The sequence below is a fragment of the Choloepus didactylus genome, chromosome 6 (genome assembly GCF_015220235.1).
Source record: "Choloepus didactylus isolate mChoDid1 chromosome 6, mChoDid1.pri, whole genome shotgun sequence".
In the NCBI taxonomy this organism is placed as follows: domain Eukaryota; kingdom Metazoa; phylum Chordata; class Mammalia; order Pilosa; family Megalonychidae; genus Choloepus; species Choloepus didactylus.
This window is the reverse complement of record NC_051312.1, coordinates 127,463,810-127,490,279: the sequence shown is the minus strand read 5'-3', so window position 1 is coordinate 127,490,279 and position 26,470 is coordinate 127,463,810. Positions and strand designations below refer to the sequence as shown.

The window sequence follows — 26,470 nt, the reverse complement described above, 5'->3', positions numbered from 1 at the left end:
CAAAGCATCAAATCGACCTAAACGCTTCGGGTCGCGCTCGGAGAGAGCCCTGTGCTGCCGAGGGTGGCGTCCTCCTCCCGGCGGGGCGGCGGGTGATGGCGTGCCTTGTTTTGATGGCAGTGGAGTTAGTGATTGTAAGCACCAGAGTACAATCAGCTAATTACACTGCCTACAAACCGAGCACCGGGCGTCCGTGGGCTGCAGCTCCCGGACTGTCCGCAGCGCCGACGCGGTGTTCCCGAGCGGGCGGGACGCGGGGTAGGGCCCTGGCGCGGCACACACTTCACTGGGGGCGACGCCCGGCAGTGCCTGGGCTCCAAACCAGGCGAGAGGCCCCGGAGGACGTTCCCGGGCCCACCGGGCACCGTCGCCCGGCCCGTGCGGGCCCCCACCAGACTCGTCGCATTCGCGCCGCATAACCACGGCCAGCGGGCGGCGCTGCCGGAGGGGACCTGCATCCCCCAGGGCCGCGCCCCGCGACCCCAGGTGACCCGGAGCGCCCGGCCGGCCGGCTTCCCTTCACCCACTTCCCGCCCCCCGCCCCAACCCGCGCCTTGCCTCCTCTTTCCCGCAGTCACCCCCAGCACCCACTTCCCTTCCCCGTTCCTTTCCCTTTGCTTTTTCGGGCCCCATTCTCACTTCCCTCACGCTCGGTCCAGCCCGCCCCAGAAACCTCTTGAGTTCCCAGCCCAAACCCTAGAGCCGGGTCTCTGAGCCCGGTGCGCCCCGCAGCTCCGACTGGCCCAGTGACCGTGGCCGTGGCCGCCCAACCGCCCTTGGAACCCCGCGGGCGCAGGGGGCGGGGCGGGCGCGAGACGGGGCGGGTGGGGGAGGGGCGGGGGGAGGGGAGCGATGCGGGAAGGGCAGAGGGCGGGCCCCTGGAGGGCCTCGAGGGAAGAGGCTAAGAGAGGGAGGCACAGGTTCTCGAGAAGTTTCTCTTCTAGATTTAGCGGGAGGAGCCAAGGGCTCTTTCCCCTTCCCTTTCTCCTGCCCCTACCCCCCCACCCCCACCCCTCGGGGACAACCCTGCTTTCAGGCCATCCCGTTCAGGGGTTCAGGGAAAACAGCTTTACAGGTACCTCGAATAGTAGGCCTGAGTTTTCCAAATGGAGGTAGGCCTGGATGCCTTTCAGGATCCCATCTTTGCTCTTGCCTCCCCCTGGGGACTTGGCCTTACACTTCTGGAGGGCTGTGCAATAGGGGGAAGGCCGACTCTTGTAGGCAAATCGTGGGTCAGTGTCAGCTCTTAGTTGGATCAAAGTGATCTTGAAATCAAGGCCCCAGTTTTATGTTTTGAAGGTTAACTTTAGGCACAATTATTCCTACTTTCAGCACATATTTATCTAAATACCTGTTCTGTGTTCAGCACCTAAGAGTATAAAGCATGGTCCTTCTGTATGTACAATCTAGGTGGTAACATATTATTTACTATTCATGTACAATCTAGGTGGTAACATTATTTACTATTCAAGAAATTACTAAACTGTGTAGATTTTGATTGAAATAGATAAGGGGGGATGGGGCTGGAATCAATGAGGGCTGCAATCAGGAGGTTCCCCCACCAGGTGAGACTTGAATAAGGACTTCAAGCAAGAATTTTGGATATTCAGAGTGAGGGTTGTCGAAGCCAGAGAGACAATGTCTCATGAGGAATTACATTTTCTTTTTCTCAAAATTCTACTTATGATGATATAGATGTGTTTATGTATATTTGGAGTAGGTCAGAGAAAGAGAGCAATTACAGAATACTTTTGGGAGACCTCTGCTAATAATTCATTCCTTTACTTACTCCTTCCCCCTCTTTACCTTCAATGAATGAATCAGGAGAGGAAAAAGAATGTTCAATGATTACACACTTTGTGCAACTTAATTGGTAGAAGCCCCCCTAGAATATAGCTTTCATTTACCCAGCACTGAGGACTCACTGTTGACCCTGAAGGCTAGTTTTCCACAAAGAAAACTTCCTGGCTATAGATTGATTCTCTAAACCCAGCAATGGTCTCATAGATGCCACTTGTAACATGCATAGGGCCGGTAACTTGGAGCATTCAACGCAGTTTCCGAACTCACACTATTAAAATACCAGAAGAACCTCCCAATGGTGAGTTTGAGTGAGTTATGTAGTATTATCTTTGTAAATGAAAGACAGAGCACATTTGTGCCAAGTGCATAGTTTGCTCTGTGAACACCAAAGTGAAGAGTAAGACACTAAAGTATACAATGTATAGTACATAGACTTTAAAGGAAAAAGGCAAATCATTTACAACTAACTGTATTTTATATTCAGTCCCACTTTGGGCAAGGCACAATGTTGTAGTACACAACATAAATCAATCACGTTCACTTAACTGGTACAGTATACCAAGCCATACCAGACAACATGCTGAAATCAGAGCTATAATTAAGCTCTGGGCTACCCACAGATCATTATAGGGCCAATTTTGTATTCTACAGTTAAATATATATAAACAAAATCGGGAATGAAATAGCCTCCATTCCATTAACAAGTATGCAGACTTATAAATCTCTTAATTTAGGACATGATTATTAAAACAATTTTGATCTTTCAAATAATTAGTCATTTTACCCAAAACAATTTTTTAATACTACTTCCTAATTGGTGTTTTATGATTATTAGGTTGCATTTTAGATGTCTTACCTGAACTGGATTGCTGTCATCCAAGGCATTGGTTGAGATGGAGGCTTTGATAAATAGATTTTAAAAACTTTTCTTCAAAAGTAGTAAAAAGACAAACAAAAAACCTCACATGTAAACTTCATCAAGATGCATTGCTGACTGAAATGATGTTTTTAAAATGCAGTTTATTTAATATGTAATGTAACTAAAACTTAAGGATAAAAAAATACGTGTGGCCTAGTTCTGTTAAAAAAAAAAAACACAAAACACCAAGAATGCTTGTTCTTATGGTTGCTGTTGATTTGGCCTGCAGTTACTAGAGAAACTCCAAGGGACTCATTCTCTTTATGGTTCATGTCTAGGCATGCCTGGAGACCAGGGAGACCCATAATTTAATCTAAGTAGGAATGCTTGTGGTGTTTTAAATGCCCAAACAGAAGACTGCATTTGTTTTAGACAGCACCAGGAAGGCACCTTTCAGGGGAATTGTTTACTGTTTTAATTTGTGGGCTTTTGGTGATCAGAGAGATTGGGGGAGGGGAGTCTAAGAGAGGTGAAGTTGGAGATTAGGTGGAAGCCAAAAAGCGTCCAGAAAACAAAGACCTTCTGCTTCAGCTTCTGCAAATTTATATTGGCTGTTTAACCACCCCTAGATAAAAGACTAGAGCAGTGGGAATTGGGGCTTTACAAAGGTGGAAGCAGTTTACTCCCTCCCTTCAACACACACAAACACACAATCTGAATATTTTTTATCTTCCACAGGTTTTCAAGGACGTTGTTGGAGGAAGAAGTCAAGAAGCGGACTGATTACAAATAAATGGATTTTAGCAACTTCTTTTTAAATCTTTTTTTTTTGTTAATGCATTATTTTGTCTTATGAAATATAAAACCGTGTTTTGTTTTTGATATGGATCAGTAGATGTCATATTACTTTATTACCATTTATGATGCTATACTTATGAACTAGTTTATATCTTGAAGCAAGACTAAAATGAAATCAACATTAGTGCCTCTGAAGTACTAAAAATCAGTTAATCTGTTTGATTATCAAAGGAGATTTTCTGTCTAACTGAAGTGAACTGCCAGCAGTTTTTATAACATACTTCTGATTCCATTTCATTGTACTCTCATTAGTTAAAGTGCACTAGATTCTTAATTGGCTTCTTGTTTATATTCATTGATTAATCAATACTGTTACTTTCAATTAAAAAAATTACAATATTTTATCTTTTAGGTAAATTAGAAACAATCTAGCAGAATAGATTTTGTAATTAAAGTTGCTTGAACTCTTAGCTATGGCTTCATCAGTAGGAGCAAACACATTGCATATTTACCATCTCTGCCAGTTTGGATGTATTATATCCCCCAAATAATGCAGTCTTGTGGGGGCAGATGTATTAGTGTCGATTAGGTTGGAACCTTTTGATTGTTTCCATGGAGATGTGACTGCTAACACCTTTGATTAGAGTGTGACCTCTTGATTGAATGTTTCCATGGAAATGTGGCCCCACCCATTCAGGGTGGGTCTTGATTAGTTCACTGGAGTCCTATAAAAAGAGCTCACAAACAGAGGGACCTCAGAGCAACTGAGAGTGACATTTTGGAAAGCAACTGAGAGAGACATTTTGGAGACGGCCATTGAAAGCAGACTTATGCTAGCCCAGAGTTTGCTCCAGAGAAGCTGAGAGAGGACAGAATGCCCCAAGAGCAACATTTTGGAGAATGCCATTTTGAAACACAACCTGGGAGTGAGCGGACACCAGCCACATGCCTTCTGAGCTAACAGGTTTTTTGGATGCCAATGGCCATCCTTCGGTGAAGGTACCTGGTTGTGGATGCCTTACCTTGGACACTTTATAGCCTAAAGACTGTAACTTTGTAAACGAATAAAACCTCTTTATAAAAGCCAATCCATTTTTGGTATTTTGGATAACAGCAGCATTAGCAAACTGGAACACCATCTTTGGTGAACGCTGCCTCTCGGGATTTATGATCTAGTTGGAGAGATACACAACTTGTATACAGAGATAACTAATTAAGATTATATTAAGTAACAAGATAGATAGATTAGTAGGTATTTCAGAAATCCTGAATATTATTGTAAGATTCATTATTGCCAGTATTTAGGGGAAAAAAAAAGGAAAATCACATAGGTGGGGACAACAAGAGAAGGCTCTATGGAAAAGATGAGATTTGAGCTGGGTCTAGAAGAAAAGTAGGACATAGATAAGGAGGAAAGAGGGAAAGTAGATGTTCTTTGTAGCAGAAACAACTTGAGAAGGGATAGACACAAGCAAATTCATGCAGACAGTAACATAAGTGGCAAATTGAGAGAGCAATGAATGTGTTTGGAGGATAGATTATGGAAACCTTTAAATGTTAGGCCAGGGGGTTTTAGTCTCATTCTTTTGACAGAGAGGCCCGTGATATATACAATGTGTTGTTTTATGGAGAATAGATTCAAAGAGGGAAAGACAGAGGAGACTGAATATCCACTTAGGAGATTATTTTAATAGCCTAAGTATGAGTGATGTAGAAAATATGGGATGAATGAGAGTGACTGGTTAAAGTGGAGAGAGAGAAAAAAAGATTAACTTCCAGGTTTCTGTGACAAATGGAGGTGTTCGGATGCTAATCTAGTCAGAGGAAAATTATAATGAGTTTAGTTTTAGGTAATGGAAGGACATTTTATGGTGGAGTTAGGTAGAGCTAGGCAGAAACTGAAAAGAGAGTTTTCTGAAGCTGTAATAGTTGAAGTCATGAGGATACACGAGATCTCCAAGGGAGGTACGCTGCTTTATTCTTATTTGACCTGCTAATACCTGGTATGGTTCAGCCAGCCCAGGATAGGTGACTGGCAGCATTGTGTTATTCTTAAATAGAGAATAGGATGAGAAGAGCAAGAGGCTCACGGCCAAACTTTGAGAGGTCCCTCTCCCATTTAGGGCCTGGCAGGAGGAAGTAAATTTTGAGAAGAGTCAGTCCACAAAGAGAAGCAGAAAAGGGGACTCTCACAAAAGCCAAGCTGTTTTGAACAGGGTCATAAACACAGATGAATTCAAGGGAAACTGCTGTCTTGGCACCACCACAGTGCAAGTGGCCATGGGGCGGCAGATCATTGGATTGGCTGTACCAGAAAGTTCTTTGAGTCAATGAAGAGTCAATGATTTATGGCCCGGGACAGCAGCCTGGTGGAGGTGGCCGCTCCCAGGATCAGCCATGCGCAATGATGTCCACTGGGTATGTACTAACCATTGTGGCGGGTCTGAGAACATAGCTGAAGCTAAAAAAATGAAAGCCGGGGGCAAGAAAGAGCCTTGAATCTTTTTTTTTTAAATTCAGTTTAATTGAGATATATTCACATACCGTACAGTCATCCATAGTGTACAATCAGTTGTTCATATTACCATCATACAGTTGTGCATTTGTCACCCCAATTTTTGAATATTTTCATTACTTTATATTACAAATAATAATAAAAATGAAAGTAAAGAAGAACACCTAAAACATCCCATCCCCTCATCCCCTCCCTATTATTCATTTAATTTTTGTCCCCATTTTCTACTCATCTGTAGATGAGGATACACTGGATAAAGGGAGCGTGAGCCACAAGGTTTTCACAATCACACAGTCACACCATGTAAGCTACATAGTTGTACAATCATCTTCAACAATCAAGGCTGCTGGGTTGCAGTTCAACAGTTTCAGGTATTTCCTTCTAGCTATTCCAAGACACTAAAAACTAAAAAGGGATATCTATATAGAGCATAAGAATAGCCTCCAGAATGACGTCTTGACTCCATTTGAAATCTCTCAACCACTGAAACTTTACTTCGTTTCATTTCTCTTCTCCCTTTTGGTCAAGAAGACTTTCTCAATCCCATAATGCCGGTCCAGGTTCATCCCCGGGAGTCATGTCCCACGTTTCCAGGGAGATTTATACCCTTAGGAGTCATGTCCAGAGTCTTGAATCTTGAGGTGGGACGTTGACTGTAAGATGTCCTTGAGCAGTGGAGCCTCCGGAGGGAAAGGAGTGGATGCAAACCTGGTTGAGACATATGACAGTGGGGATGAATGGGACATTGGAGTAGGGAATCTCATCATTGACCTGGACGCTGTCTGGAAAACTACCAGCAGAACCTGGTAATGCCGGGCTCAAAGGAACTGGGGATGCCGGCTCCCAAGGCTGTGGCCACACTACCAGACGACATTAGGTTTGTTACCCTGGTGCCAGGTCCTCAAGGGAAGGAAGGCAAATCAAAATCCAAAAGGAATAAGAGTGGCAAAGACACTAGCAAACCCACTCCTGGGACTTCTCTGTTCACTCCGAGTGAGGGGGCAGCTAGCAAGAAAGAGGGGCAGGGACACTCAGGAGACAGTGCCAATGCAGGAGGCCTTGTTGCTGCGATTGCTTCCAGAGAAGGCAGCCAAGACATCCTGCAGTGTAGCTGGCTTCAAAAAGGAGAATGAGAACAGTTGATCAAAAAGCAAGAAGGAGAGAAATGAAGGAGTGGGGACTTGTCCAGAAAAGGATCCTGGGGTCCTCCAGCCAGTTCCTTTGGGGAGATGGGGTGGTCAGTGTGATGGAAGAGCGGGGATGGACACAGGACCTGCGGAGCCACTTGGGAGTATAGCTGTTGAGCCCGGGGCCGCACTTAGTCCTTTGGGAGCTAAACCAGAGCCAGAGGAAGGGGAGAATGAGTGTTGCCCGCTAAAGAAACTCAAGTCTGAAAAGATGGAATCCCCTGTTCCACACCAGCTGTGCTGCTGCTGCACCTTTTGGTGCCAGTGCTCAGTAATGACATCTCATCCCCCTGTGAGCAGATCATGGTTTGCATCTGATCAGTCGGGGTGAACACATGTGATGTGGCTCTAGCCACAAAGCCTGAATGTCTGGGCCCTTGTGAACCTGGGACCAGTGTCAACCTCAAGGGCATCATATGGCAGGAAACGGAAGATGCTTTTAGGCTACTCCTTAGAATTTTCTGACTCTGAATAAAAAATCTCCTGAGGCAGTATGGAGAAGGAACAGATAAAGAAAGTGGACCTTCCCTGCCTCCCAAGCGTTGTTAGCTGGCCTGCTGCCCAAGAGGCTGGGCAGACTGATGAGCTCGGCATTTTACTTGGTGTCTCAGTGAATCTTGGCAATGCCTGCTTTCTTTTCCTCCCTGCCACTGATCCACACAAGTCATAAGCCCAAAGGTTTTGTTTTGTTTTGATTTTTTAACAAGTCTCATTGAACAATAATATAAATATAAATATGTGCAAAAATCATAAGTGTGCAGGTCATTGAATTTTCACAGTGAACACATCCATGGGTACCAGCGCCTAGATAAAAAACCCAATATTACCAGAAACCCCTTCATGCCATCCTAATGGCTGATTCATCCTCCCTTAGGAGTAACCAGTTCTGACTGCTGTCACTGTAGATTAGCATTACCCATTTTAAACTTTGTGTAAATGATATTACAGTCTGTACTTTTTATGTCTAGCTTCTTTTGCTCAACATATGTCAGTGAGATTCATCCATTTTGTTGCATGTAGTTCTACTTATTCTCATTGTTTTATAATACTCCGTTATGCCACTATACCCTACATATTTATTCAGTTGTTGATGGGCATTTGAGTTGTTTGCAGTTTGGGGCTGTTATGAATAGTGCTGCTGTGAAAATTCTTATACATGTCTTTTGAGAGAATACTTGTGTACATTTCTATTGTATATATACTTGGGTATGAATTTCTGGGTCATAAGGTATGCATATGATCAGCTTTAATAGATATTGCTAATTTTTCGAAGTGTCCTAACTAATTTCACTCCCACTGCCAACGTACTAGAGTCTCAGTTGCTCTACATCCTTGCCAGCACTTGACCGTATTTATCTTTTCCATTTTAGCCACTCTGCTTGGTATATAGTGCTATTTCATTGTGGTATTGATTTGTGTTTCTCTGACGAGTAATGAAAATGAGCCTTTTGGCTCATTTGGATGTCTTCTTTTATGAAGCGACTGTTCAAATCCTTTGCCTATTTTCAGATTGGATTGTCTGTCATTTTCTTATTGATTTGTAAGAGTTCTTTGTATATTCTGGTAATGAGTCCTTTGTCATATATATATATATGTATGTGTATATATATATGTGTATATACATATATATATATATTAAATACCTTCTATTCCTGTGTCTTGCCTTTTCATTCTCTTAATGGTGTCTTTTCATGAATGGAAGTTCTTAATATTTAAACTTATTTTTTCTTTTATAGTGAGTGCTTTTTGTGTCCTGTATAAAAAAGCATTGCCTATCCCAAATAATAAAGATATTCTCCTAAAAAAATAAAGAGTCAAGTATCTTCTCTAAGCTATAATTAAATGGATTAATTTCTCTGGCTGCTTCCCTCCACTGATTAGCTTCTGTAAACTCTCTAAAGAACCTCAGGTAGATTTTTAAGGTTTACAGAGGTAATTTTAGGGTTTCAGTACAGCTAATAGTCTGGATGCACAGTCAGAGAAAGTTGATTCTCCTTCTTAAGAGCTCTAGAGCATGTTCTGTAAACCTATGGAGCCCAAAGGAGAAAATCGACGGATTCTCTGGCAAATTAATTCATTTACAGGAATGAACATATGCCATTCTCTTAGGTGTCACTCCATGTCCACTTATTTTTATTTTCACTATCTTCATTTGGCACTTAAACTCTTTTTCCTATTAAGATGTGGAACTTATCTGATATCCAACTCTTTTTCCTATTAAGATGTGGAACTTAGCTGATATCCTTTAGTTTTTTAAAACTACGTAACTCATTTGTTATGTTTATTCTCAGAATATTCATCGAATATATCTCAAGGATCTCGTCATATGTATATTTAGTCAAGCATAATTTCCCTTCCCCGTCTTAGCTCACCTATAGCTTATTTAAATCTCAAGTTCAAATTCTACTTTCAGGGTCAAATCTTTGCTGGAGACTTTAGCTCATCTCAGCTTTGTTTGTTTTCTTTCTCTCACTCCCTTTGTAGTTAATATATTCACTCTACAATGAGTATCTTCTTTTGGTAAAAGAGTATTATTCCTATACTCGTATTTCATATCTAGCATTTTATTTTTATAATAGTATAGAGGGCTGATGTGTATATACATGCTTATATTAGTATCTAGTACTGTATATACAAACATATTCTCACTTACTGAATTATTTTTGGTGGGTTGTTTCCCCAATTTGATATACAAAATAATTTGTTTGTGTCTTCTAGCACAAATGTCACTTACATTGTAAGTGTTTACTAACACACATAGAAAATACACATGAAGTAGGAAAAATGTCTGTGGCAAGTAAAGCACTTGCCTGGAGACTTGGCACAAAAGAAACATCATGTCGCAGAGTTTAGAGTTCATTTAGATTAGGCTACTCTCAACTTAATTTCTTTGGTGTTCAAATCAACATTGCATGACTAGAATTTCACCAAGCAACATTTTGGGATATGTAATTTTGTTTAAACAATTAATGTAACTTGTTTTATATATAGTTGGATTGTAATCGGACTGAGTTCATGTGTAGGTTGTAGAATCTGTTCATTGTTTTATAAAACGGTGCCACTTACTCGTTGTCATTAAAAAATACACTGTCCATCAGAAGTCAGATTTGTGCTAAAACATCTATTCTTTCTCCCTCATTAGCAATAACATGCATTTGCAAATGGATAGCTGTGCCTGGAGATGAAATTTGTAACTTAAGGAAGGGAAAGAAATTAAATAGGGCCGATTGTAAGACTGGCTATGGCATCACAAGTTCAGCGAATTTCATGTTTGATTTAGATGATATTTTAAAGTGACTTTGCCTATTTTAAAACTGATGTATGCATAACTAGTTTTATTTTGCAAGTGAAGGTTAACTAAAAGCAAGAATGCAAATATAGAACCAGATTTTTTCAAGTTTTACCTTTATTGATGAACTTTGGGGGCTTGGAGCTCTCCAGCAATCAAGTTGAACTCCCTCATTTTAAAATGAAGAAATGCAATTCTAGAAACTGTTGCTTTTACATGGTCATTTCAGTCATTTTCATGTTTTCTATCATTTGATACTCTATTAAAGGCTAAAAAGCAGGTGAAATATGTTGTTGACACTTCTGTCTTGTTCTTTTCTTCAACCTCTTTCCAAAGACCAGCAACTTTGTATTTTCCCTGTGTTCTGTGATGCCTCGCCCAGGTTTACTCTCCTCACTCAAACTGTCTCCAGACAGAACATTAGCCTTTTGTTCTACTATGGATAACTCATCTTGCATTTTCAAAAGGAAATTCTGGTAAGACAATGCCTTAAGCAAGGGAATAAAATGTCCTATAATGGGGATTTTAGATTTTACACTAGAAGGGTGGGAGAGCAGTTTTGTATCCTTCAAATTTCAGTAATTATTATCTGTTCTATCAAATAAGAGGTTGGCTTAGACTGGTCCAGGCTGGACCTTTGCTAAATTCTAATATCCTCCCAATGAACATTACTACCTGGATGTTTAGTTGCCACTGAAAACTCAGCATTCTTCAAACTGAACTAATTATTCTCTTTATACTGGCTCTTCTGCTGAACTCTTTAGTTTTTTTTCCAAAGATAACATTATTCTTTAGGTTACAAGTTTCAACTTGGACTAATTTTTGTGCATCCCATTTCTCAGACTATGCATCCAAATAGTCACTTGAGTATACATGTTTGATTTCCTTCCCTAGATTATAAACCACTTGAAAGGAAAGTTAATTTTTTTTGCCCCCAATTGCATTTAGAAGTTTGTGATATGTCCCTGCTAATATGCCTATTACTATGTGTACTAATATAGGCAGTAAATAGTTGTGGAGGGAATGTTGCTTAAAACAGGCGTAGTTATTAATGTATAGGACGTGATTTAATAAGGTGTCTAAATCATCATAAACAGGTAACTGGAGTAAGTCTTGCATGATGTTTAGTTTCTATTTGATTGTTGTTTCTTGAAATCTAAGTACATTGTTATTCTTCTGTTCTATTCATAACTCCCAAGGCCTGCCTGGGCTTGTTGCAGAAAATAATGCTAGGAGAGGGTTTACAGCCTCATCAGTTAATGTGCTTCACCAACTCAAAGTGCAATAGAACAGTGTGTCATCTGGAGGTGAAGTAATGAAAGAATTATTAAAACTTGGCACCATTTCAATATTGTAAATGCAAACACTAACCGTTTGGAGAGAGGAAAATTTTTTGTATGTGCTAGAACATACGTTGCCTTTAGTTAAGAAGCAAATTTTATTTCAGCAATATATGGGTAGTTGTCCTAATTCTCAATTTTGTCAATTCTAACATAAATTTTAAAAATAATCTTTGCAAAAGTTACTCTGTTAAATAGAAAAGATGAGACTGTATGGTGCAAATTTGTCTTAATAATCTTTGTTAAGCTTAACGTATAATTAAGCAATCAAAAGTGTAAAATACATTTAAAATCTCCTAGATATCTAGAAGAGAGCTATCTTAATGACTGTCTACCTTTGCTGCACATTAGAATCACCTGGGGGACTCTGAAAAATCCTGATGCCTGGTTTGCACTCCATACCAATTAAATCTGAGTGTCTGGGTGTCAGAGACTGGCATCAGCATTTTTGGCAGATCTTGAGATGATTCCAAAGTGCAGGAGGTGGGGGACCCCTGACATAGGGTGAAAGGGAATAAGAAATATATCATGGACAGCTGAAATAAATAAGATCATTGTGGTGGCGGAAGATTGTTAAGTGCTATTCTCATTTTTATTTTACTTCTGTATGTTCTGGGCGTACAGTAGACACTTAAATACTTAATGAATTGAATTGAACTAATCTTATTGAAATCATGTCACTCCTAAATATCAAGGTGCTCAGCAAAAGCCATCTATTTCCATAACCCTTATAATTAGCATTTCTCATAACTCTCAAGCATCCAAGTTACTACAATAGCCAGTGCATCTCCTAATATCTGTATTTTCCACCCCATTTCATCATTGGTGAAAGTTTTAACAACTATACCTCTACAACATTCCAGGAGCTCTCCAGATCCATATTCTACTACCACTAGTGATGAGACTTTATGCCAGCCAGCAGATGTGTGTATACATATCCTTGCAGCTCTGTTGATCTTTAGATTATGTTCTAATGTGTTCTAGAGTCACTTGAAATATTTCTTTTCTTTGTGTGATTATGCCAATAGGTATAATTTTCATCTTGTTAGAATATAGGAATAGTAGATCCTAAAGTTTAACTTACTTGATTTTCTATTCATTTTGAACTTCTCAATGAAATTTATTTTACCATTATCTTTCATATTATGTATTTGTTTATATCACTAAGACATCTTATTCTAACATTTTTTTTCTGAAGAACTAAGATAAGTTGAACTGAGACAGGGAGAATTAGTTGGGACAGACACAATAAGAATAATTAATTTGCCCACTTCCATATGGAAAAGTGGGGATATAACTAGAATTTAGGCCGAACTCTTCATTTTATGGAAGTAACTAATATGTTAAAAATATACTTGAGTTATAATTACAAATATTTGAATTTTAAATCTCATGAATAAGTGCTAACTTTATGTAATATTGGTTTGTATTATACAAGAATTTTTACTTATACTAATTTTATGAAAGCAAAGTGTCTCTAATCCCTATACATGGATATCAGAATATGAAGTTTCATATACCAGATTCATATACTATACACTACACTCTCTCTCTATATATAACTAAATTTAAAAATTTGACCTAATGGTGGATAGAAACTGTACTCGATAGAAGACAAGGATGGTTACACATTGTCTTTCTTTTCAAGCAGAAAAGAAAAGAAGATAGATACCTTAAATTATAGACCAGTGATCTTGACCTCAAGTGGGGCAAAATTCTCAGCTTATCGAACAAATTGTTTCTGAATATTGTGGAAGTTGGGATTCTTTGGAACTTCACGACTCTCAAAGAACAAGGCCTGCCAGGTTAAATTAATTGTCTTCTTTAACAATAGGGTTACTCTGCTGGGAAATTGTACTGTATTTCAGCAAGGTAATTGGGAAAATCTCTCTTTATTCCACATTGACTACTTTTCCACTGGATGATAACAGAATTAATTGGTTGGTGTGAAAGTGACTGTACTAAAAACACCAATTCACAGAGAGATTTCCTAGGGTTTTGCCAAAGCACTATGCTTGGGCTTTATCCTATTCAACTTAATTCATTACTTGTGGGAGAACACAGGTGGCATTCTTACTAAATTTACAGCTAACAGGTAGCCAAAACGAAGAAATTTTTTTGTATGACAAAATCAGGTTCACAAATAATCTTGATTCCCTGTAGTGAAGGTCTAAATATAACACATGATATGTATGATAGGTATATGATAGGTATAGCTTCAATATATAGTTGTTTCATATCTCACTAAACCACAAAGCATTAGAAATGACAAAATTAAATGAGAAACATAAAATCGTTTACACTTATTAATAAAAAATGTCACCACTTTTATAATTTAATCCTGACAGGAACCCTGTAAAATAATTGCAGTAGCATAAGTGGTAATATCTAACATGTACAGAGTGTTCACTGTGTACCATATGCTGTTCTAAGCTTCTTACACTTAATTCTCATAACAACCCTATGAGATGGACACCGTTGTTATCTCATATATACATAAGGAAACTGAGGCACAGAGAAGTTAAATAACTCACTTAAGGTCACACAGGAAATTGAACTGAGATCCAAACCCAGCCATCTCATTTCAAGGCCTGAACTTTTCCTAGAGGGTATACTTCTGCCCCGCTTTTTACAGATACAGATCCTGAAGATTAGATTGGTTGAGAAACTTCTCCAGGTCTCTGTTAAGCTGGAAAACTGGGATTCAACCCAAGGATGCTTGCTTTTATAGCTGATTCCTTAACTACTCTGTTTTACTGCCTCTGTGTAGCCACTTGGCTCTGGACCAGGTGCTTCAATACATTATCGATTGTAATCTTGATAACAATCCTATGAGGTCGCTATCATACCTCCCTTTTCACAGACAGGAACCTGAATGTTCAGGAGGTTAAGCAAGTTGCCCCAGGTTACACAGACTGTGAGTCGTGGAGTTGGAATTCAAACCCAGGTCTGTCAGACCCCAAAGCCCATATTCTTAAACATTATGCTGTGCAGGATGGGAAAGATGCGACAAAACAATAGCGTTAGTGAAAAAGACTACTTGCAAGTTTAATGTAAGGCAGTGGCGGGATGCCCTGTGAACAAGCTGAATGGCATTTGAAGAAGTTCAGTGCACAGAGCCAGGGAGGTGACAGCCCACTCTATCCTGGGATTTGCAGAATACGCCTGAGCACTGTGTGCGATTGTGGGCCCCGCATGTTAGCAGGGGATTACTGGCACACCTGAAACTCATCCGTGGGTGAGTTACGAACTCAGTGAGGACGAAATGTTAAATAGCTGAGACTACTTAGCTTCCAAAAAGAGAAGACTTAGGGGAGGCTGAAAGGCTAGTTTTAAAGTGTCATCATGTGGTGGAGGATTAGATACAAACTGTATCATTTCGGAGAGAAGAACTAGGCTGCACATACAGAGAATCAAAGGACTGCCTGGTATTCAGAGCTTTTTAGAAATGAAATGGGCATCCTTGTAAGGCAGTGAATTCTTTTTCATTGACAGAGAAGCTGAATGACCAGTGATTATGGGTATTAAAGAAAATACTTACATGTCAAGTGTGGTGTTTCTTCAAGTTTAGTGTGTGTGAGAATTAACTGGGGCAACTTTTTAAATATTGAAGGCCTTATCTTTAGAAGTATTGCTTCAGTAGATCTGGGATAAGGTCCAATAATCTGCAATTTTAACAGGCTGCTCAGTGGGTCTAAATCTGGTGGTCAGTGATCCACACTTTGAGAACCAGTAAGGCTAGATAAACTCAGATCTTTTCTATGTGTTCTATTTATTTTAGTAAAATATGTGTGTAGTCAATGAAGTTTTTTTGTACTTATTTTTCATTTTTTTTACTGTAGAATATAACATATATATATATATATATATATAAAAGTGACAACTTTCCAAGTGCAATTTAACCAGTAGAGAGCAAATTTCAAAGAATATTATAGGTTACAATTCCACAGTTTCAGTTATTTTCTTATTATGAAATATAACATATACACACAAAGGTAATATCTTTTAAAGTAGGATTTAACAAGTAGATATATAGGAAATTCCCAAAGTTATTATGAGTTATAGTACCATTGTTTCAGTTGTTTCCTTATTGTGAAATACAACATATATACAAAAAGGTATAGCTTTCAAATTACCATTTAGCAAGGAGCTATAGAACAAATTTCAAAGGATGCTGTGGGTTACATTTCAACCATTTCAATTCTTTCCTTCAAACTATTCTAATACCCTAGCAACTAAGAAAAAGAAAATTATACAAATATTCAGTGTTCATAATCCTTTGTTAAATTCCAGCTTGTCTGTTGTTACTCCTTTCTCTAGTTCAATCTCTTTCCTGGTTAGTGAAGTTTTACAAAAGATCCAAGACAAAATTCTTTAATAACTTGACAGTTACAATTAGAGATGAAATTATTAGGATGTAGAATCTTGGGATTTGGAAGGAGAAGGCTTGATTCTCAATCCATGTCATAAAAGATAAGAGTTAATAGCAAAATAGAAAATATAAACTCAATTTGAATACTTTTAAACACTTTAAATAAAGAACCCACTCTATATAGGCCAAGAAACACTCTAATGGGGGCCTGGAAAAAGCTGTCTGGTTATCCTAATAGAAAACACCTGTTTGAGTTAAACTCCTATCAGCCTTCAGAGCTCAGGCTTATATAAAGTTCAGCCTACAACTAACAATACAGGTGAGGGTGAGTGTCAGAAACGAAGAACAGTTGCTCTTCTAACTCCTCCCCACTTTTTGGTGGGGCTCAAGAGCTTTTGCTGGTACGTATAATATATGTTTGATTAATCTTAACTTTTATTTAAGGAAATCTAGGTGCCACAGGCAACCTGAGAGTCACATTTCAGAACTACTGTATTCTGAAATGTTTTGCTCTCTATAAAAATGTTTTTAAAGAGTGGTACTTGGTGTAATTTACTCTCCCTTCTCAGGATCTTTTTTTACTGCAGTTGCATAATGTTTCATTTGTTTTTTTTTTTTAATGTTTTAAAGTTTTTAAAATATATTTTTTCCTTTGAAAAACTTTTAAAACCAGCTAGCTGAGGAATTGGTGTTCTTGGCTAAAGTTGTATTGATTGCTAGTTCATTACAGATTCTTTCTAGCAAATGATTTCTGTTCTAAATTTAAGGTTTATAATGGTTCCAAGTGACATATGTTGATAATAAGTTAAACCCTTGTTTCTATTTAATTTCTTCTTGCTTTTAATTGTTGCAGACCTCTTCAAAGATTTTTCTTGAATCATGAGAGATGAAATTGCAGCAACAGTTTTCTTTGTCACAAGACTGGTGAAAAAACATGATAAACTGAGTAAACAGCAAATAGAAGCCTTTGCAGAAAAGCTGATGACAGTCTTGTATGAAACTTACAGAAGTCACTGGCATTCCGATTGCCCTTCTAAAGGGCAAGCCTTCAGGTGAGAGCAAGTATGAGGTATGGCAAAGGGAAGAAACAAGCAACCATCTGCTAGGAAAATGTGATAATTTTGTTGTCTGTCTGTAGGTAACTAAAGTTTTGTGGGCCCAAATTCATCTGCTCAAATATGGGCTCAAAAAAGAGAGATGTGATAGGTTACATTATAGTTGGAAACAACTGTAGAGCAAATCTCATATGTGAGGTGGATTAAATAATATCTAACTTGTATTTGCCATGAAAGATAGGCAGTGAATAGTTGGTGAACTAATTGTGTGACTTAGTGATGCAACACACGTTCTAAGTCACTGTGTAAAAAAATCAATGTTTTACTCTACTTGCAAAATAGTAGGGTATGAGGAAGGGAGTGAGGGGAAGGTGGGGGCGAAGTGGGAGCTGTATGTATTGGAGCAGTATGATCCTCCTGCTAAAAGCACCTGTCACCATGTCCTTGTCTTCCTTTCCTTGCTTTTTTAAGGTGTATCAGGATAAACAATAATCAGAATAAAGATCCCATTCTAGAAAGGGCTTGTGCTGAAAGTAATGTGAATTTTTCTCACCTGGGACTTCCAAAGGAGATGACCATCTGGGTAGATCCCTTTGAAGTATGTTGTAGGTGAGTAATCTCATTGGAGTTCGTTTGTTTGCTTTGTGACCCCTGAATACTTTAATTTATTAAGTCAGCTGTATAGACCTTTGTGAAAGATGGTGCTCCAAAGTCTTGGATTATCAGTGAGGACACTGGTTGGTTAAGAGTTTAGTTGCAAACTTCTATTAGCCAATGCAGACCTCCATTAGGAGTGGATGGAGTGGCAAGAACAAAGATTTTAAGTAGTATTTGAAATTTGACTTTAATCACCAGACACTGTTGGAAACTGTGGATTATAACTTCTAAGCATTACAGGCAAGATAAAGAGGGAAGAGGTATCATCTATCATTGGAAAATTCAGTCCATTAGTTGAGTTTAAAAACACTAGTCTTTTATCTATTTCTGAGCAATTAAGCAAAATAGCTCTTACCGAATATCCTCACTGATTATGACAGTGTAGTTGCTGGAAGTCATAATATCCCTCAACTTGCTTTGCTGTCAAGCCATTTCAGTTTGTTTTTATTGACCTAACCCATTTATTTATTTATTTATTTATTTATTTAATGCAATTTTATTGAGATATATTCACATAACATACAATCTTCCAAAGTGTACAATCAGTTGTTCATAGTATCATCATTTAGTTGTGTATTCATCATCACAATCAATCTTTGAACATGTTCATTACTCCAAAAAATAAAATAAAAATTAAAATAAAAAAGAACATCCAAAATATTCCATTCCCCTCCTCCCCCATTGTTCATTTACTTATTTACTTTTTTTTAACACTCATTCATTGTTTTTTTTTAACTTTATCAAAAAATTAAAAAAAAAACAATAAAAAAAAACAAGATAAAGAGGGAAGAGGTATCATCATTGGAAAATTCAGTCCATTAGTTGAATTTAAAAACACTAGTCTTTTATAAAATTTCAGAGCAATTAAGCAAAATAACTGAGTATCCTCACTAATTATGACAGTGTAGTTGTTGGAAGTCATAATGTCCCTCAACTTGCTTTGCTGTCAAGCCATTTCAGTTTGTTTTTGTTGACCTAATCCTTTTAAATACCTCTTTTCATAAGTGAAGTGAGTGAGTTGTCTCCAGCAAAGGTTAGAGATAAACATTGTGAGAAACTGAATCCCTAATGAATATTTTCCTTTCTTGCTTAGGTATGGTGAGAAAAATCATCCCTTTACAATTGCTTCTTTTAAAGACAGATGGGAGGGATGGGAGCTATCTCAACAAATCAGCCGAGCTGTTAGTAGGCTCACATTAGACTTAGACGACTACTCCGGTGCTTCCTCCGACGAAGAAAGTTGTAGCAAAGAACCTCAGATGATTCCTAAAGTCAGCAATCCAAAGAGCATTTATCAGGTAAAATGTGTTCCAGTTCTTCTCTACACATTTTTTTCCTATTCTAATTCTAAAAAGAATATGTTTGCTGTAAAACAAAACAAAAACAAACATGGAAAGAACAAAACAAAGATTAAAAAATCACACTATTAATATTTTGGCAATAGTTTTCCTGGATGTATTCCCTCTTTTTGGTGGAGTGCTTGGATCTACACAATTTTTTTGTATTCCTGTTTCTTTATATAGTATTTCAATATACACAAGTTTCCTTTTAAGTCTCTTCAGACTTAAAATTAGTGGGTTTTTTTCTTTTGTCAATAGAAAATAACATGCCACTTATAGAAAATTTGAAATATTAAGAAAAGTTGAAAGGGCTCTAAAACTACCACCAGAGCAGTTTTTATCAATGTGTGCTTTTTTTTTTTTTAACCACAACCTATAGAAAGATATGTATATTTATATCTGAAATAGGTTTCATCAAACAATACTTTTTCCTTTCCTGGTGCAATGCCTCCATCACTTTATTAAACTAAATTAAGGACTTCTACCACTGAATTGATTTCATGGCCCCATGGTGTGACAACCCACAGTTTGAAAAGCACTGATCTAGAGAAAATCTCTGTTAACATTTTGTATGTATATACCTGCTTGTATATTTCCTTAATCACTAATGAATTAAAATGTTAATGTAATTTAAATACTTAACAATTTAGTATTCATTTGCTCCCCCTCCCTGTAATTTACTTAGCCTATTTCTTATTGGCAGACATCTAGATTGTTTCCACATTGTTGTGACATAAAAAAGCTGATAACTTGTACAGAGATGTTTGAATTTTAAGTTATTTCTTGAGACTGAGCTTCAGACATGGAATTACTGGGTTACTTTGTATGAATATATTACTGATTCTTAAGTTAAAGATGAAAGTATCTGTTCTACTATTTTCTCTAGGATTAGAAATTTGATAATTTGATTAAAAAAATCTGTATTTTGAACATTTATTATTAATGAAATAATTAAAAATCCTCTTATGTTTCAGATACTGTCCAAAATCCAAATGCTTTAGATTACTGTTTTAGGAATTTTTTCTTCTTTACCCATTATTTGAGGTCCTAATGTATCATATTATAGGCTTTTCATAGATCAGGGATATTTTAGCCCTTTGCCATATTATAGAGGCAAATATCCCTATCTTGTCAGTCTTCTAAACTGATCTTTTATATGTATAGAAGTTTGAACTTATGTAATCAAATATTTGCCCTTAATACTATTTTTTTTTTCTGCTTAAAAAAGTTCTATCTATGGATCAGATCCATAGATATATATATATATATAGAGCTATATTCTTGGGGTGGGGAATTGGGGGAAGAATCCAAGAATATACACAAATTTGAATAAATATTTAAAAATTTTTGCCAAATTAAAGAATTAATTTTGGTAAAAAGTACGGAGAGACTTATTTTTTACCCCCCAAAATGCTAGCCAATTTTCCCAAGATGATTTTTATGTACTTTGGTTTATATTCATTTGTACTTCCTATGCTTTTGAAAAGCTTAACTTCTGAGTTTTGGGCCCGTATTTAATCCTTAGAGCTAGCTTATTAGTGTTAGATCTTCATAACCTTTCTTCCCCCCATAGGTTGAAAACTTGAAACAGCCCTTTCAATCTTGGTTCCAAATCCCTCGCAAAAAGAACATGACTGATGGCCAAGCCAGTCTCCTGGGAAATGCTTATCGCGCATGGCACAAGAACCCTAAGAGTTACAGGCCTGCTGCTATGCTGGTTGGGCAGCGGGTAGACAGGTACCACTGGGTCAACACAAACCGATGAGCAGGGACTGGGCCCGCCGTGCGGGAGAGCTCGGAGGAGCTGCTTTATTGTCTGTAAGACTGAGAAATGGAGAAAAAATAACCACCTCAGGGTCTAGGGTGCATGATGGTGAATCCTCTCACAGAGATGAAGACTCTGTTCTTAGCTGTATTTTTAATTGTTATTTAATTTTATATGAAGTTTTTATGTATCACTAATGAATGTGCCCAATAAGGTAATAGAATGAAGATATTGACTTGTGATAAGATTTGACTAATTATGAAAAGCAACAATTTAAATAAACGTACTGTGTTTTTAATTCCTTCCTATTTTGGTTTATTGCAAGAAAGTTTTAAACATTTGTGTTTGTTCATTAGCGATTTAAAAAAAGCAGACATTCATTTAGGGAGATAGATCTTCATAATAAAGTATTCTAGCTGATAAATACAGCATTACCTTCTATCATTGTTCTATTTCACAAGTCCAGTAGGAGCTTGCTTGAAAATTAATCTTAGTTTTTTTTTAAGATGCAAAATTCCCTTTTTGTTTTTTAAAAGAAAATTTGGTTTATATTTTGTCCTCTTAATAGGCTTAATTATGACTTATTAAAAATTATGTATACTCATAAAGAATTCAGGCTAAGTAGGAAAATACACAAAGAAAATAAAAATTCCTACCACCCCAAAATTATTTTTTTAAACTTTTAATTTTAGTAACCTATATACAAATCAATCTCCCATTTTAACCACTTTCAAGTGTACAATTCAGTGGTATTGATTACATCACAATATTGTTCTACCATCACCAACATCTATTACCCAGACATTTTCAGCACCTCAAATAGACTCTGTACCCATTAAGCAATAACTCCCCATTCCCTTCATCCTTTGACCTCTGGTAACCTGCTGTCTACTATCTGTCTCTGAATTTGTATATTCTAGGTATTCCATATAAGTCTGACTTTTATGAAATTTGTCTTTTTGTGTCTGACTTGATATGATGTTTAAGGTTCCCCTATGTTGTAGCATGTGTCTGAACTTCATGCCTTTTTATGGTTGAAAAATATTCCATTGTATGTACATATTATCTGTTGATGGACAGCTGGGTTGTTTACATCTTTCTTGGCCATTGTGAATTATGCTTCTATGAACATTCTCATGCAAGTATATCTTTAATCCCTCTTTTCAATTCTTTTCAGTATTTATCTAGGAATAGAATTGCTGGGTCATAAGGTAATTCTATGCTTAACTTTTTGAAGAACCACCAAACAGTTTTTCACAGCAGCTGTACCTTTTTACATTTCCACCAGCAATGTACGGGGGTCTTAATTTCTCTGCTTCTTCACCAACATTTTATTGTTTTTTCTTAATAATAGCCATCCCTAGTGGGTGTGATGTGGTTTCTCATAGTTTTGATTTGCATTTCTCTTATGACAGTTGAGTATCTTTCATGTGCTTGGTTGCCATTTATATATCTTCTTTGGAGAAATGTCTATTCAAGTCCTTTGCCTAATTTTAAATTGGGTTGTTTGTCTTTGTATTGTTAAGTTATAGGTATTCTTTATATGTTTTGGATACTAAACACCTGTCAGATATGTGCTTTGCAAATATTTTCTCCCATTATGTAGTTTTTTTCACTTTTTTTGATCATGTCCTTTGCTCCAAAATTTTAAATTTTCATTAAGTCCATTTGATCTATTTTGTTGTTGTGGTTGTTGCTTGTGCTTTTAGTGTCACATATAAGGAAGTATTGCCAAATCCAAATTCATGAAAATTTCCCTGTTTTTTCCTAAGAGTTTTACTGTTTTAGCTCTTATATATAAGTTATTAATTCATTTTGAGTAAATTTTTGTAAATGGAGTGAGATAGGGATCCAACTTCATTCTTTTGCATGTGGAAATCCAGTTGTCCCAGTACCATATGTTGAAGAGGCACTGATTACTTTTTGAGTATTGACTGAACCAATCTTTCATCCCTGGAATAAACCCCACTCGTTCATAGTATATAATACTTTACATATATACATAAATGTAAATACATATATATATTTGAATTCTACTTACTAATATTTTGTTAAGAACATTTGTATCTATGTTCATGAGGGATATTAGATATTAGTTTGTAGTTTTCTTCTTTTTTGTACTATTTTTGTCTTACTTTGATATGAGGGTAATACTAATATCAAAAATGAATTGGGGCCCTGCTCAGTGCTACCCGCCCTGTTCCTGTCCCCAGAGGCTCAGCCCCCTTCATCTGTACCCATTACTCCATGCCGAGGTGCTGCCAGCACATCAGAAAAACTACCCTACAAAGTTGGTTCAGTGGTCCAGCTGTAACATTTTCTCTACCCGAGACTATATTGCAGGGCCATTGCCAAGGCCGGCATTCCAGTGTGTGCCTGGAAGGGTGAAACAGATGAAGAGTACCTGTGGTGCATCAAGCAGACACTGTATTTCAAGTACGGGCCCTCAACATGATTCTGGATGATGGTGGTGACCTCATTAACCTCATCCACACCAAGTACCTGCAGCTCCTGCTGGGTATCCTAGGCACCTCCAAGGGGATCGCAACCTCTACAAGGTGATGGCCAAAGGGATCCTGAAATGCCTGCCATCAACGTCATCAACGCCATCACCAAGAGCAAATTTGACAACTTCTTTGGCTGCTGGGCTCCCTCATAGATGGTATCAAGTGGGCCACAGACGTGATGATTGTGGGCAAGGTGGTGGTGGTGTTAAGTTATGGTGATAGGGCAAGGGCTGTGCCCAGGCCTTCAGGGGTTTTGGGGCCTCTGTCACCATCACTGAGATCGACCCCATCAATGCACTGCAGGCCACCGAGGAGAGCTATGTAGTAACCACCATGGATGAGGCCTGTAAGGAAGGCAATATCTTTGTCACCACCACAGGCTTTATCAACATCATCCTCAGCTAGCACTTCGAGCAGATCAAGGATGATGCCATCCTGCGTAACGCTGGACACTTTGACGTGGAGATTGGTGTTAGTGGCTCACTGAAAACACTGTAGAGAAAGTGAACATCAAGCCCCAGGTGGACTGCTAATGACTGGAGAATGGTCACCACATCATCCTGCTGACTTGAGTGCCTGCTGGTCAAGCTGGGCTGTGCCGTGGACCACCCTAGCTTCGTGATGAGCAACCCCTTCACCAACCAGGTGCTGGCACAGATTGAGTGGTGGACCCATTTGGACAAGTACCCTATTGGGGTCCACTTCCTGCCCAAGAAGCTGGATGAGAGGGTGGCCAAAGCCCATCTGGGCTAGCTGGATGTGAAGCTGACTAAGCTGACTGAGAAGCAGGCCCAGTACCTGGGCATGTTCCATGATGGCCCCTTCAAGCCTGATCTCTACTGCTACTGAGAGCCAGGCCTGCCCTTTGCCTTCCAGCTGGCATCCCTGCCCAGGCCCTACCTCTCCTCCTAAGAACAAAAGGCACCAACATTGAAATTGGTTTGTTACTGTCCCCCACCATCGATTCCCTAGGGCTGATCACTCAGTCTTTGGCCTCTGCTGCATCCCTCATACTGTTCCAAGTATGGCAAAGGGCATTGAGAAACCCTCAAGCCCTGGTCACAATAGAGGTAATAAGGGAGACGCCATAAGGGAACCATGAGTTCAAGGGTCTTGGAATGCTCACTTTAGTCCTTAGGCTGGAAGTAAGCAGCAGTAGTCACAACACCAATGCACTTTACCATCTAGGAGTTAACCTGGCCTTATGGACTTTATACTCATGTGCTTGGTTTATAGGTTCCCTGGTTCTTCAGCCCATGACAGATGAGGAAAAGCAGTCTTGAAGGTCAGGGAAGAGCTGTTGGAGTTGAATGCTCTTAAGAATCTCGTTTAGTGTTGGCATTCTCTTAAACCTCATAAAAATGAGGTTGGTACTTTGAGTCCCCACTTTACAGGGGTTAGAATAGACTGTTAAGGGGACAAGAGAAGTGACAGCCAGAGGTTGAGAGGGGCCAGAAAAATGTAAAAGCAGACACAGGACTGCCACTGCTTTGTAACATGATGGTTCCTGTCACAACCCTGGGTCCAAAAGAGATTAATTTGGTTTATAATATGCTAAAAGAGAGCAGGAGGGTGGGTAGAAAGAAATATTTTGTGCCTAAAACAATAATAATGAATTGGGGAGTCTTTCTTTCTCTTCTTCTTTCTGGAAGAGATTGTATAGAATTGGTGTTAATTCTTTTTTTAAGTGTTTGGTAGAATTCTCCTGTGAAATCATTTGGATCTGGAAATTCCTTTTTCATGAGTTATGAATTCAATTTTCTTAATTGTATGGCTATTCAATTACCTATTTCATATTGAATAAATTGTAGTAATTTGTATGGTTCAGGAATTGGTTCATTTCATCTAGATTGTCAAATTTATGTACGGAGAGTTATTCATAATATTCTTTTATCCTTTTGATGTCTTCAGGGTCTATAGTGATATCCCCTGTTTCATTCCTGATATTTGAAACTTATGTCTTCTCTCTTTTTCATTGTATTCTTGCTAGAGGTTTGTCAATTTTATTGATCTTTTCAAAGAATCAGTTCTTTGTTAATTTGTCTCTGCCGTTTCTCTAATTGTTTTTTATTGTTTCTCCGATTTCAGTTTCATTTATTTCTGCTCTTATTTTTTATTATTTTCTTCCTTCTGCTTGTTCTACCTTTATTTTTCTCTCTGTTTTCTAGGTTCTTGAAGTGGGAGCTGAGATTATTGATTTGAGACTTTTCCTCTTTCCTAATGTACGCATTTAGTGCTATAAATTTCCTTCTGAGTACTGCTTTGGTTATGTACCTCAAATTTGATATGTTGTATTTTCATTGTCAGTACAAGTTTATTTCCCTTGAGACTTCTTCTTTTCCTTAGATTTCATGGAAGTATTAATTTGCAAATATCTGGATATTTACCTGTTATTTTTCTGTTTTTGATTTTCAGTTTGATTCCACTGTGATTAGAAAATACATGCTGTATGATTTCAGTTCTTTTAAATTCATTGAAGTTTGTTTTATGGCCCAGGATACAGTTTATCTTGGTATAGCTCTGTGTATAGATGAAAGAATGCATATTCTGCTATTGTTGGGTAGATTGTTCTATAAATGTTGATTATAAATGTTCTTTCTAATTCTATAAATTGTTGAGAGACAGGTATTGAAGTCTCCAAGTATAATTGTGAATCTGTATCTCCTTTCAGTTCTATCAGTTTTTGCTTCTCCTGTTTTGCAGCTTTGTTGTTTCAGGCATGCACTTTTAAGAGACTGCTATGTCTTAGTGGATTGGCTCTTTTATCATTATATAAAGTTCCTCTCTGTCTCTGATAACTTACTTTGCTCTTATGTCTACTTTATCTGATATTAAAATAGCTATTTCTGCTTTCTTTTGATTAAGGTTTGCATGGTATATCTTTTTTCCTTCCTTTTATTTTCAACCTGCTTATATTGTTATACTTGAAGTGAGTTTTATATAGATAACATATTATAGTTGGGTTGCATTTTTTAGTCCACTC

General features: G+C 38.1%; 2 protein-coding genes and 2 pseudogenes across 4 annotated transcripts in view; 3 read left to right on the top strand and 1 right to left on the bottom strand.

Moving 5' to 3' along the window:
- HOATZ (HOATZ cilia and flagella associated protein) overlaps positions 1-2,878 on the bottom strand; it is a 46,011-nt gene extending 43,133 nt beyond the window's left edge. For all 3 annotated transcript variants that reach the window (XR_005217560.1, XM_037841385.1, XM_037841388.1), the window contains exon 1: positions 2,660-2,878. The gene's annotated coding sequence lies outside the window, so the exon portion shown is untranslated. The remainder of the gene's footprint in view (positions 1-2,659) is intronic.
- A 3,757-nt stretch (positions 2,879-6,635) lies between these two features.
- Positions 6,636-7,493, top strand: LOC119537301 (annotated as a pseudogene).
- Positions 7,494-16,489: 8,996 nt separating this feature from the next.
- On the top strand, positions 16,490-20,980 carry BTG4 (BTG anti-proliferation factor 4). The gene is made up of 5 exons (XM_037842032.1): positions 16,490-16,564; positions 17,017-17,215; positions 17,690-17,827; positions 18,969-19,173; positions 20,789-20,980. The coding sequence occupies exons 2-5, from the start codon at positions 17,043-17,045 to the stop codon at positions 20,978-20,980; spliced, it is 708 nt and encodes a 235-aa protein (XP_037697960.1). The 5' UTR covers positions 16,490-16,564; positions 17,017-17,042.
- Positions 20,981-23,280: 2,300 nt separating this feature from the next.
- LOC119538194 lies at positions 23,281-24,336 on the top strand (annotated as a pseudogene).
- The last annotated feature ends 2,134 nt before the right edge of the window (positions 24,337-26,470 follow it).

What these genes read in the sequence shown, in the direction of transcription:
- BTG4 (XM_037842032.1), top strand. Translation starts at nt 17,043, where the DNA reads ATGAGAGATGAAATTGCAGCAACAGTTTTCTTTGTCACAAGACTGGTG. An exon ending in TCTAAAGGGCAAGCCTTCAG is followed by an intron (nt 17,216 to 17,689) that starts GTGAGAGCAAGT and finishes TGCTTTTTTAAG; the next exon opens with GTGTATCAGGATAAACAATA. An exon ending in CCCTTTGAAGTATGTTGTAG is followed by an intron (nt 17,828 to 18,968) that starts GTGAGTAATCTC and finishes TTTCTTGCTTAG; the next exon opens with GTATGGTGAGAAAAATCATC.